Here is a 12845-nt window from a genome sequence, read left to right on the forward strand (position 1 = left end):
TATCACACTGGGCAGTATTCACATAGCAGGTAGAGAAGTTGAATCTAATGGATTCAGATAAAAAAGAAAGTTCTAGAGGTTCAATGAGCCAGAAGAGAATGACCATAAAGAAGTCATACATTAGAGGATTTCACAAAAGTAGACAATCATAAGAAGCGTCATTAGAAAATTAAAGATTGCACCCTTTAAAGAACAAAACAAGGAAGTCACTAAAATATATTAGTTTCTCTCTATATGTGGTGTAGAAATTAAGGTCAGGGTCATAGAAGCAGGATTCAAATGCTGATGTGTGGAGAAGTAAGAAAATGAAGAAAAAGTAAATGAACTTTTCCAGGGGAGATGGTAGTAAAGGGGGGATTTGTGCTTGAGAGTCCTCTCCCTTTAAAAATAACAGGGAGTAGTTCAGAGTCTGCTACTGACAAGAGAGGGGAGTAATTAAACACACAAGATCATAGAGGAAGAGAAGAAGGAGAGACCAGCTGGGAGAGACATGTGGCCTTGAGATGGTAAGAGGACAAGGTCTGGAGCCTGAAAGAGTTCACTTGTTATGCATTCAATTTCTCAGCACATTGGAGTGAAGACCAGTGTGTGTAACTGGCAGATAGGGGTAGCTATTAAACAAATAATAGAGAAGAAGGAAATAGGGACCTGTATATAAACAAATTTAAATAACATTGAAGTTATACAGAGAATTCAGGGCACTTAAAAACTATAGACTTGGAGAGGCAGAGATCTACAGGTTATCCATTTATCTCTTGTTAGAAGTCCACTGTCCCTCAGAACTTACAGTAATCCTGGGTTCAAGCTTCTAGTCAATTTGTAGCCTGGACATGTCTAATATCGCAGCCTCACTCTGAGAATTATGTACTTTATTTAATCTTTTCCTTTCAATCTTTATCCCTGAATTGATTTAGGACAAGCTGGACACATTTTGCTTTCCCAACAAATCAATTACACTACAGACAATTGTTGCGTTTTCACTCTAGATATGCGTGTGCACAAGGAGGAAATTACACCTTGTTCGTGCGTTCTCACAGCATCTCAGCTTCTGGGAGGTAGAATCTACTCTGTTCCCCCTCCTCTGGCCATAGGGAGAAAGAAAATGGATGGTGTCTTTTTCTCTAGCCAAATTCAACTGTAGGTTCAGAACTGAAGGAAGCTGGTAACTAAACTGATAAAAGTTTAGCATTTACAGAGTAACTGCAGAGTGATCGTGCTGCAAAACTAAAGACAGACTGAGGGTGCAGCTCAGCTGCAGGGTACCTACCTAGCATGTGTGAGGCCTTGGGTTTGATTCCCAGACCTTCAAAAAAGAGGTGGCTGTTGGAGGGAGAGAAAGAGAAGCACAGAACAGACTGAAGGCAGAGAAATCCACAGTAAACTAAATGTCAATGACAATCTATTTTTCATCTATTCTATGCCCATATTTTATTCATATTTTTGTATGAATAAAAGTCGAATGCCATGACGGAAATGATGGAATAGCAGAGTTGACATGACTTCTGTTAAAGAAAATCAAGAATGCATTGTTACAATTTCAGAGGGCCTCTTTAAAGTGAGTCTTAGAGAAGCTTATAGCAGGGTGAAGTGGTGCACACCTGTAGTCCCAGCCAGTCAGGAAACTGAGGCAGGAGGATTATAAGTCTGAGACCAGGCTGAGCAACTTAGTGAGACTCTGTTTCCAAATTAAAAAATAACTGAATAAATATATGAAGGCTAAGGATGTAACCCAGTGGTAAAGCCCCCCTGATTTCAATAGTCAGTACCACACATACACACCCATAAAGAAGCTGTAAGTAAATTATCATCTTTGTCTTTCCTTATTTGATGCATAATGAGTCATATTCTTTTTTTATTTGTTCTTTTTCATTATACATGACAGTAGAATGTATTTTGATATAACATACATACCTGGAGTATAATTTCCCATTTTTGTGTTTGCACTAAATGTGGAGTTACACTGGTCATGTATTCATATATGAATATAGAAAAGTTAGGTCTGATTCATTTTACTGGGTAATTAGTCACATTCTAAAAGTTAAATACTCCTGGTTTTAACTTCCTGGCTTGCGAGTATATTCTTAACTGCTTCAATGGGTAGACTGAGAATCTTGGCTATATTTTATTCTCTAATATCTAGCTTTTCTCTTCCATTAGATTCCTAGAGGAAATTTCCCTTTTTCCTTATTTCATTCTCTCCCTTTCCAAAGTCCCATGTTTGGACTTCTGTATGAACCAATAAACACAAAGGCTGTCCAAGTGTGGACCTCAGACTAGAAGTATCAGCATCACTTTGGAACTCTTTAGACGTACCAATTCTTGGGCCCTGCCCTGGACCTTCTGAATCAAACATTCTGGGGCAGAACCCAGCAGCACATTTTTAATAATCTTTCCAGTGAATTCCAACACACCTTACAGTGGAAAATCAGTGACATGGAGACATAATCCAGAAGGGGAGAAAGAATTTGAAGGTTACTTTACAATTCATTTAAAATGTATTCTGCTTTTTAGTTTTTTCTCAAGAGACTGAAGAGTATTAAGTTGTGTTAATTACTTTCTGTTGCCAGACTTTTTTTTCAAAGATAAGTTTTACATTTTCAGTTGCTCCTGCAATATAAGGGACAGGACCCACAGATGGATTTTTCACTAAACAATATCCCTTTTGGAGTTAGTTCATACATCTCTATGACATATTTTAAAACTTGAATAGCAATGTTGGGTATGTAACTCTGGTAGAGTGCTTGGATAGTATGTGAAGGACCCTGGGGTCAGTTTTTAGTACTGCAACAAGCTAACTTGCATAGTATTCCAATAATCTATTGATGAATATTACTAATTGTTTTATGATTTTTCACTATTATTAACAAATCTGAAATTGTCATCAATCTACATGTATTTCAGATGTTTAACATTATTTCTAAAGGTAGACTTTTTGGGTTAAAGATTATATACATTTAAAAGGTTGAAAACCATTCCTTGGATTCCTTACAGAAAAATTGTATCAATTGATAATCATATTTATGGCATAGATATATAACAGGAGTGACAATTCATCTAAGCTTTTGGCAACACTAAAGACATTATGAATTTTTTTGTTTTGTTATGTTTTGGGGTTCTTTTATTTTTGTTTTTTCATTACTATAGGTTGAACCCAGGGGTGGGGGATGTACTCTACCACTGAGGGGGGGAAAGGGTTTCAGTAAATTGCCCAAGCTCAAACTTGCCATCCTTCTGCTCAAGTCTCCTAAGTAGGCAGGTATTTTGTTATGTTTTTTGGTTTTGTTTTGTTTTACTTTTTTCTTTTTTTTTTTTTTTTCTTTTTTTTTTTTTTGTTACTAAAGATTGAAACGAGGGGCACTTAGTCACTGAGCCACATCCCCAGCCCTTTTTAAATATTTTTATTTAGAGACAAGATCTCCTAAGTTTCTTAGTGATTTGCTAAGTTACTGAGTAAGTTGCTGAAGCTGGCTCTGAACACACGCTCTTCCTGCATCAGCCTTCAGAGCTATCGGTATTACAGGCACACACAGCTGCTCCCAGCTGTTATATTTTTAAGATATGACTGGCATGGAATTGTTTGCATTAAAACCCTATAGTTATTTTAATATTTACTAAACTTATCAAGATAATTCTTCAAGAAATACACTTCTCTCAGGCATGATGATAAAAAAATGTAATCAATGCCTGTGGCAGGATATTCAGAAAGCATGAAGCCTATGAAGTAGAAAATAAAAGTTTCCTAATTCCCATCTTCCCATCTAGAAGTGATGACCTGAAAGTTCCTTGCATGGTTTTCCAGACATGCTGCAAATACCACATGGACCATTGTCAATTTGCTAACATTCTATTTTAAGTTGAACTGTAAGTTTTCAGTTGTACCTAGAGCTTAGGAGACAAGACCAACAGGTGAGTTTTTCACTAAATATCCCTTTTGGTGTCAATTTATGCATCTCTAGCACATGGTTTAAAATTTCATAGCAGGGCTGGAGATGTAGCTCAGTGGTAGAATGTTTGGTTATTACACTTTTATGATTTTATGTGTGTGCTTGAAGTAACCATTCCTAACAAAGTAGTAAGATGAATGAATATTTTATTCATTCTTGGAAGTTTTAAATCATGTTGAGAAAGTTCATCTCATCCCAACCTCATTTCTTTTTAAATCTTTCTAGTTTTATTGTTGATACTTGTCTTTAATCCATCTGCATTTATGTTGTATGTCTTTGTTTTTCATTATTTACATTTTGAAATAGATATGGTTAAAGCCCAGAAAGATTAGATGACTGTCCCCAGGATTCACATCTGGTTAGTGTCCAGACCAAACCTCTTATGACTCAAAGTTCAGTGTACTCTCCAACACCTCTTCAGAACAAACAGGGAGAGGGCATAAATGGGGGGATGGAGCACTGGTTCAAGATGAGAGGAAATATTAAAAGGTTTAAATGCTTTTCTTCCCTCATTCCCCAAATCAGAAAACCCAGAAATGGTATGGGCAGGAATAATAAAATCTTAAACTCTTCTTTCTTTACAAAATTGAATTTCCTGTTTTATATTTGTTTTTGTAGACTTTTGTCCAAAGTATACTTTTCGAAAAGTTTAAAAAGTAGCTCACACAAATACAGAACATGTTTAAAAAATAAAGTTAACTTATTAATGCTGATATCAGCAGGATGATAAAGTTGGTTCAAACAGCACTTGAAAAACAGGTTTATGGAGTTCTGAGAAAATAATGTTGAAATGAATTTGCAGATTAAACACATAAACATGGGGGCCCTTGTGGGGTTTGGTTCTAAGGAACAATTGGAGGGTTTTAAATAGCAAAGTCTCATGGTTGATCTTCATTTTAAAGAGCCATTTTGTTACACCCAGAATGCTGGGCAAGACTAGAAAGGGGATGGCAGGTTGGATTAGGGTGGAACCAGGGAAAAGATGGTCAGTTAGGAGACAGATCTCAGAGAGAGAGTTGAATCCATTATTAAATGGATCATTTCTGAATGGTGAAGATTACTGTGAAGAGAAGAGGAAAGCAATAGAGAGGCAAAGTTTACTCCCCTACACAGGGCCAAGTATAGAGTAAGAACTTTCTTCAAAATTTTATCTATTACAAAGGAGCTCTGGCAGGAAATTTTTAAAAAGTGTGGCATGAATAAATTTTGCAATACCTTCAAAAATTTCAGTTGGGTTCCCCATTTGGGAAATTATGAAAGATGAAATTTTTGTTTAGAAATAGGAATCTTCAATGAACAATAAGCATGGAGGAAATAACAAATGTAATTTAGAATTGACCACCTAAAGTGTCTCTAATCCAAATTTCTTGGGAATATATTCTGATATGTGAAAATATATCAGAACACAGGTAAAGATATAAAGGCATTTAATTTATTTTATGGAGAAAGCATAAACTCAAACTTAATTCTTGAATTAATATCATGAACCATGGCAACTATACATGATTTAGCCCCATGTTTCCTCAATAATTTGATTTATTTTTATTTAATTTTTATTATTATTATTATTATTATTATTATTATTATTATTATACTAGGGACCAAACCCAAGGCCTCATAGGTGCTAGACAACATTCTAATACTGGGAGCTACATCCTCAACCTCTCATTGACCATTTTAAATTTTTCATTCTCACTTTTCATTCTCTTTCCCTCTCTAATACCTATAAATTCAGGTTTGGGAATCTATGAACAAGACAATATTCTTAGTGATCATTGCTCAGGTTGCTCTACCCCTCTTACCTTTTATCTTTTCTCTCCACTTCCTGTAGTGAGTGAAATGGTGCCTGCCTCTACTCCTCACTTTAAAAAAAAAAAAAAAAAAAAAAAAAAGATATGTCCAGTTGGAAACTGTGAATTATAGGCTTATTTGGAAAAGGGTCTTTGAAGATGAGATCATCTGGATTAGGATGGGTCTTAAATCCAGTGACTAATTGTCTTTACAAGAGAAGACACAGGAAAGGAAAGACAGACACAGAGAAGGACCTATGAAGGTGAGGGCAAACACTGGAGTTCTGCAATCCCAAGCCAGGAAGTACCTGGAGCCCTCAGAACCTGGAAGAGGCAAAGAAAGATTCTCCCCTGGAGCCTTTGGAGGAAGTGTGTGCCTGCCTACATCTTCATTTCAGACTTCTGTTCTCCAGAAATTCTGAGAGAATGAATTTCTGCTGCTTTAGGCCACCCAGATTGTGGTACTTTGTTTGGGTCGCCCTTTAAAAAAAAATACACTCCCTGAGCCTCATGTTGGTTGAAAGTATTGAACACATATTTTCCCATGTTTGATTTCTTCATTCATTCTTAGGATCTCTCAGCCTATCCAGCCCTCCTCATGTTGTCTCAGGTTTCTTTACAGCTTAGTTATCTACCTAGATGAGAAAGTTCAAACTTGCTTCAGTCTTCAAACTTTCAGTTTGCAGAGGATTGTCTGTCCCTGCTCCCACTTCCTCATGCCTATCTATTTCCCCTTTGTCTTTACCCACTTTTCTTGGTTCCTTAATACTGGTGCAAAAATCCGTATTTCATCTGTTACCTTCTCTACCATCCCCCAAACATTTTTTTAAACTTGTGACATATTAATTAGTATTAAATATGATCTTATCTCTTTATCTATTAGCATCGTCTCCATTGTACCATTATTGTCTCCAATCCCCATTCAGCATGATCAGACATATCCTATCCCAGAGGCCACCAAAGATGCCATCATTTTTAAAGGGAAATGTCTGAGCTCTTGCTATGTATTCTTCCTCTGGAAGCCATAGCCTATTGTAGAAAATAATTTTCTGCACTTTGTTCTAGTTAATTAAAACAAAGTGGAGTCCACAGCTTCCATCAAGTGTTTTGGGTTTCTATAAGAGAATATGTATGCATTTATTTTTCCTGAATGGTTGATCAATCATAATAAAGTACCCAACATCCTTATGGCTACCTATACAAGTCCTTTTCTTCTGCCCCAGTTGTTCATATAAAATGTTTCCTTCCCCTTATTTTTAAACTACTTTCAAGCCCTTCCCATAGTTTCTCCTAGCCAAGACACCTTTATTTCCACAACTGATCTCATAGGTGTAGCCCTCCGTCTTTCACCTGGACCACTGTGGTAGCTTCCTGTTGTCCTCCGCTCAAGCTAATATTTGAGTACTAAGGCCAGGTAGGTGAAAGATTCTGAATTAAATGGGTGGGAATCTGGCTTTGAGATTATTTAAACATGCTAAGTAATTTTGGAGTGCAGCCCTGGAATTATTGATGTTAACCACTCCACCCTTAATATTGTTTGAGGAACTATTGAAATGTCAGCTACCAAAAAAAAAAAAAAGAAAGAAAAAACTTCCAGTTACATCATGTTATTCACCAAATGTATTAAATCCAAATTCCAGAGTCCAATATTTAAGGTCTCTCAGTTCTGCTCCAATCTAGTCTCCTGCTGTCATCTTCCATGGTCCCTCCATTCCTGGCAAGCTAAATTTCCTATGCTCTTTGTCTAAGGGTAAATATACCCCCTAACACAAACATACACACACACACACACACACACACACACACACGCACTCACTCATACACAAGACACATGATCTGACACAGGATTTTTGTGGTTGATTTATAGCTATCAGTCAGTAGGCATCAGTTGTCTACCCTGAAAATTTGGAACTTGGAAATGTCTGAGTATTTAGAGAAAATAGTGAGACAAAATATTTGAAAACAAGTCAGTCTCCTCCCACAAAGCCAGAATATTTTCCGATTCATTAACTACTTCAGAGAGAGTTTCAAGTAAGATTTATAGTACAAAACCCAAAGTCCACCTGGAAGAAATGCTGGATGAACCCCTTTGAGGCCAAAGGACATGGAGGAACACCCCTCCTAACCCTTGTTCTAAAGCTAAAAGAAAGCAAGGGACAGCTGTGCTCTTGGCTAGAGGTGCTGACTGCTGTTTCCCAGTTTGTGATCACTTGCAACAGTGTTGCCTGGTGATGCTGGGGACTAAATCTCCTGATCTGTGGGGAAACCTGGGGTATATGCTCATGAAAAGTTTCTTCCTCAACCTCTTCCAAGAAAAGGAGATGCTTAAAGTCCCAACATGAATGAAATGAAATTAAAACTGAAACAAAGAATTACACTTTGAGAGATCTGGTAAGTATGACTCTGACAGAATTAAGACCATGGAATTTTTTACATGAGTTCAGGAGAAGAACTCTCTAAGGGTAATCCATCAACCAAACCACAACACAGATTCTGTCTGACTCAGAATGTCACGAAAAGTTGATGCTGTTGTTTCTCATCTGGCTCCAATCTTATTTAAAAAAAAAAAAAAAAAAGGAAACAACAAAGAGAGGAACTCTGCAATTGTGGCCCTACCCAGTGTTTACCAACTTCATGATATTTTTCCTCAGCTCATTGTTCATATTTAAGATCGTGTTGGCTGATTATCCTTCCTTCCTGGCAAACTAGGGAAGATGGGAGTATCCTTGAATGTATTCATGCATACAAATGGAGTTCTCTTTTTTCAGTAATACAAATTTTAATTAAAGGAATATCATTCATTTATAACACATCAGACTGGCAAAATAAGCATATTCTTTTTTTTTTTTTTCATCCATTTGGTAAATTTTTCTTCAGGTCCCACTATAGGCCAAGCTCTGTTCTAGATGCCTCAGTGCAACAAATAGACAAAACTAATATTCCTGCTTTGTGGAGTTCACATTCTATTAGGGGGTGGGAATTCACAGTAAACAAGACACATTGATTCCTGTGGAAACAAATTTAATTATATCCCCAATAAGATTTTGAGATTTTAGAAAGGCAGAGTTGACATGCGCAGGTCTTGCAGCCCTGTAGTAGTATTCAAGTAGCACAACGAAGGGAGTGTTTAACAATCACTGGTCTAAGGGTCAGGAGACCTTGCTTCTAGTCCTTACACTAAATCTGTCACAGTGTGTTTATATTCATGCAGCAGATCTTCATTAAATACATGTGAAAACAGAGGATCAGGTGATATTTGTAAGTCACCCAAAGTCATAAGAACTGGTAAGAAAGAACAAGATATAGCAACTGACTCATTCAGATTTTCCCAGGACTTTCCTGGCTTAGCACTGAAAGTCCTGCATCACAGGAATCCGGCCAGTTAGCACAAAGCAAGTTGGTGATCCTAGTGCCAGCATCAGAGAACACAATCCAGTACCCAGGACTGCAAGCTTATTCCACCTAATACCCTGTAGTCATTATTGCCATTGCTAATTTACTTATAGGTCTGTGACTTGATGCTCTACAGAGCATTTAGTTCTTATCTTCATTTAAATGCCTCCAGTAACACTCATAAGTAAACAAGCATCAGAGTAGGTGTTTGATAAAAGGTCTTTGTATTCCAGACCACTTCTTAATCCTAGGGAAGGAACAAGTTAGGCTGGGGCAGGTTGTTTCTTCAATAAGTGATTATAGTGACTGCAACATATGATCCCTGTATTTTTTTAACTGAGTGGCCCTACCCTTTATCTATGATGCAATAGAACAGATATATCAAGTGCCCTGAATATCAGTTCCACTTTTTCCTGAAAAATGACTTTGGCTGTGTCTCCCTCTGAACTTCAACTAGCCCAAATGTAAAAAGAGGTGTTTTGTATCAGATAGTTTCTAAGGACCAATATCATGCCTCCAGCCTCATTTAAGGAGAAAACCAGTATTGATAGGCTTGTTGATAAGACAGAATTACACTATGGGTTGGACTATTAAGCAGAACTAAGGAAAAGGTACTTTTTTTTTTTTCACAAAGTTCCTTCTCAGAAATGCCTGATACCATCTAATCACTTTTATCAGTTCCGAAAGCACCAAATGTTTCCCATGTTTTTTTCCTTCCACCAGCAAGTAAGATTGCCTAATTCACATAACATGTGTTCTCAGTGGTGACCCAGAGCTACTGAGGAATAAAATGTACCTTGCTATTATTCTCAGGGCTCTGTATTTGCCCATATAATCCATCCTCTACTTAAATTCGGTGTTTTCCTTGCTAACTACAGTTATTCTTATAATTTTCCTGGCATTGATGACAATTTATTAAAAGAAACTAGCACCAAAATATTCCATTTGTACTATCCTCAGCTATAGCTGTTACTTCTCTTGTCTGTAATTACACGCTATGATATTTATAGTATCTTCTTCAGGTTAGTGACTTCGTAATGATATTGTTTCTTTCTTAAGGACTACATAAATTTAAAACACAAATAAACCAGAATCTCACTATCCCTCCTGCAACCCGGTCCAAGACTCCATCCTTACCAGAGGATTTAGAAGTAAAAAGCCATACTCCTCAGAAATGTGATAGCTTCCTAAAGACAACTGCCATGCTGTCTCCAAGGTTTCTCTTTGAGGCTCCATATTTTTATTTGAAGTGTCTTCAATGAAGCTGCCACTGAAGAAACAATTGGTCCACATATATCGCAGACTAAGGTTAAATGAGCCTCAAAGCTATATTTGGTTGTGTGGTGTTTCAGCAACAGAAGAGAACCTTGCCCTGAGGTTCAGATTGCTCTGAACTTGCTTTCAGACAAGGCTAAGTAAACAATTAAAAACTGCTGATTAAAATAAAGAGGCAAATAGCCTACTAAAAGAAAATCCTTTCTTCCCATTCACACACATGCAATATGAAAAGATTGGTTTTAAATGCAAATATGAGACAAAAATGTTACACTTTGGAAAAGGGGAAGTGAATTAGACTTTTGGTTACACTTTGGAAAATGTTACACTTTGGAAAAGGGGAAGTGAATTAGACTTTTGGTTACAGCTGATCAAACGGGTATACTGATGGGAATCCGGTCTATGATGACAACTGGGTCATAATTATTCTCCAAAAGCAGTAACTATTAAAAGTAGAAGTTAGATTCAGTGTTATTTTAGAGACTGGTGGTGAACCGTGAGCAGAATGGGGAGGATTCCAAGAGCGTGGTAGAAACTTAGAAGAGTTTGGTTATTTATTTATTTATTTATTTATTTATTTATTTATTTATTTATTTATTTTAAAGTAACACAATATTCTTTATTCACTCATTCAGTGTTTGGGTGTCATCTCCCATGATAATCCAGAAAAATTAACAAAAATTGTAAATCAAATTTCCATGTATGTTGGTTATTTATTTTAAACAGCATAATCTAACATGATTGTTTCAACTTATTTTAAGAAATTATACTTGGGCTGGGGAGATAGCTCAGTCGGTAAAGTGCTTGCCTCATAAGCACAAGGCCCTGGGTTCAATCCCCAGTACTGAAAAAAAAAAATTATACTTGGATAATGAATGAGTATAACAAATAAGGCAATGGATACCAACAGACTTGAAAATAGCCTGAACCACTATTGATTCAACAATCTAATATTTTTAAAAATATTTTCATTTTTAATAGACACACAGTAATTGTACTCAGTCCTCTCCTTTTGTCAAATAATATTTGAGAACCTATCATTGAGATAAGTGGTTTTAACTTAAAAATAGGTACTGAGATTGATTTTACAGGTTAGTAAACTGAGGCACATACATGTGAATTGCCCAGTCCAGTATTGCACTGGTAATTATTACTAGAACAAAATAATACCAGAACATTATTCTTTTCACTAAATCGGGCTGCCAGCCTAACTGTCATCTGTGCCTTCACAGAATCATTTTTAACATGTAGCCCAGCATGATGACTTCCAGGACCTAAATTTGCACTAGGGAGATTCTGAAGTTCTGCTCTTTACTCAGTCCTGAACTTTTATCTTGTAATTTATTTGGAAGATAATTCACCTAAAAATATCTCTCCATTCCTTTTCCTAAAATAAATTTAAAAGGACAGAAAGTGCTGTGATAGTTTATGTAACAGATCCAAGGCAAGTTTCAGTTCTAAAGCTTGTGTACCAAAAGCATAATCATATTGGACTATGCTGTTTAAAAGTTGTGTACCTAACATATTAGTGGTGAATTAGGAGACAACTAAAGGCCATTCTCAATTATTCACTAATCTTCAGTCCAAGATCCAACCAAACTTGAAGTTCAATTTCTTATGGCTCCTAAATAGAATTTCTCCATCTTTGTATGTTATCTTCACGATCGTCCCTTCAATCTCAGATGAAAAGATGTCCCAATCTATTTTTATATCAGTCATGGTATTTTCTAGTCATTTCCTCTGCATCCTCCCAGGAATTTATCATATCATTAAAAAATTATAAAATCATAAAATACTAGAATTTAAAGGGAAATTGTATCCCAGAGTCTGGGGAGGCCGAGGCAGGAGAATCTCAAGTTCAAAGCCAGCCTTAGCAAAAGCAAGGTACTAAGCAATTCAGTGAGACCCTGTCTCTAAATAAAATACAAAATAGGGCTGGGGATGTGCCTCAGGGGTCATGTCCCTGAGTTCAACCCCCAATACCCACCTCCAAGAAAGGGTCATTGTAGAATAAATGACATGGTTCAACACCCTCATTCATTATATGAATAACCCAAGATTTATGAAAATGTCATCCTGGGAATTGCCAGCAGAATTGAACTATAATTCCTGAGTTGCTGTCTCTCAGTGTAGGACCCTCCCACTGCTAACTTCCTCAAGGAAGATGATCTGACAATAAAAGCTCTATTTTATCACTTTTATCTGTGTGACCTTTTGACAGGCAGCTTAAAATTCCAAATAACTGTTTTTACTTCTGAAGTAAATAGTAATATTTATTCCGAGACTTTGCGTGATGAACAAATGAGAAACCGCAAGAAAAGCCTAAAATAATAATAAATTCATTTTTCTCATATTCTTTCCCCCTCATTCTAAAAATCCTTTTGTATTATTGTGTATTTTTGGTTGTTTTTCCTCTTGGGACAACTATATCTTTTCTGTTTGA

The 12845-nt window shown here is 36.5% G+C and overlaps 1 protein-coding gene across 1 annotated transcript in view; it reads right to left on the reverse strand.

The window, feature by feature from the left end:
* Ido2 (indoleamine 2,3-dioxygenase 2) overlaps positions 1-10450 on the reverse strand; it is a 55290-nt gene extending 44840 nt beyond the window's left edge. The window contains exon 1 of the mRNA XM_047551688.1: positions 10265-10450. Within this exon, the coding sequence (XP_047407644.1) occupies positions 10265-10420 (156 nt within the window). The 5' untranslated portion in view covers positions 10421-10450. The remainder of the gene's footprint in view (positions 1-10264) is intronic.
* Positions 10451-12845: the final 2395 nt, after the last annotated feature.

Source organism: Sciurus carolinensis, chromosome 4 (assembly GCF_902686445.1).
Source record: "Sciurus carolinensis chromosome 4, mSciCar1.2, whole genome shotgun sequence".
Classification (NCBI taxonomy): Eukaryota; Metazoa; Chordata; class Mammalia; order Rodentia; family Sciuridae; genus Sciurus; species Sciurus carolinensis.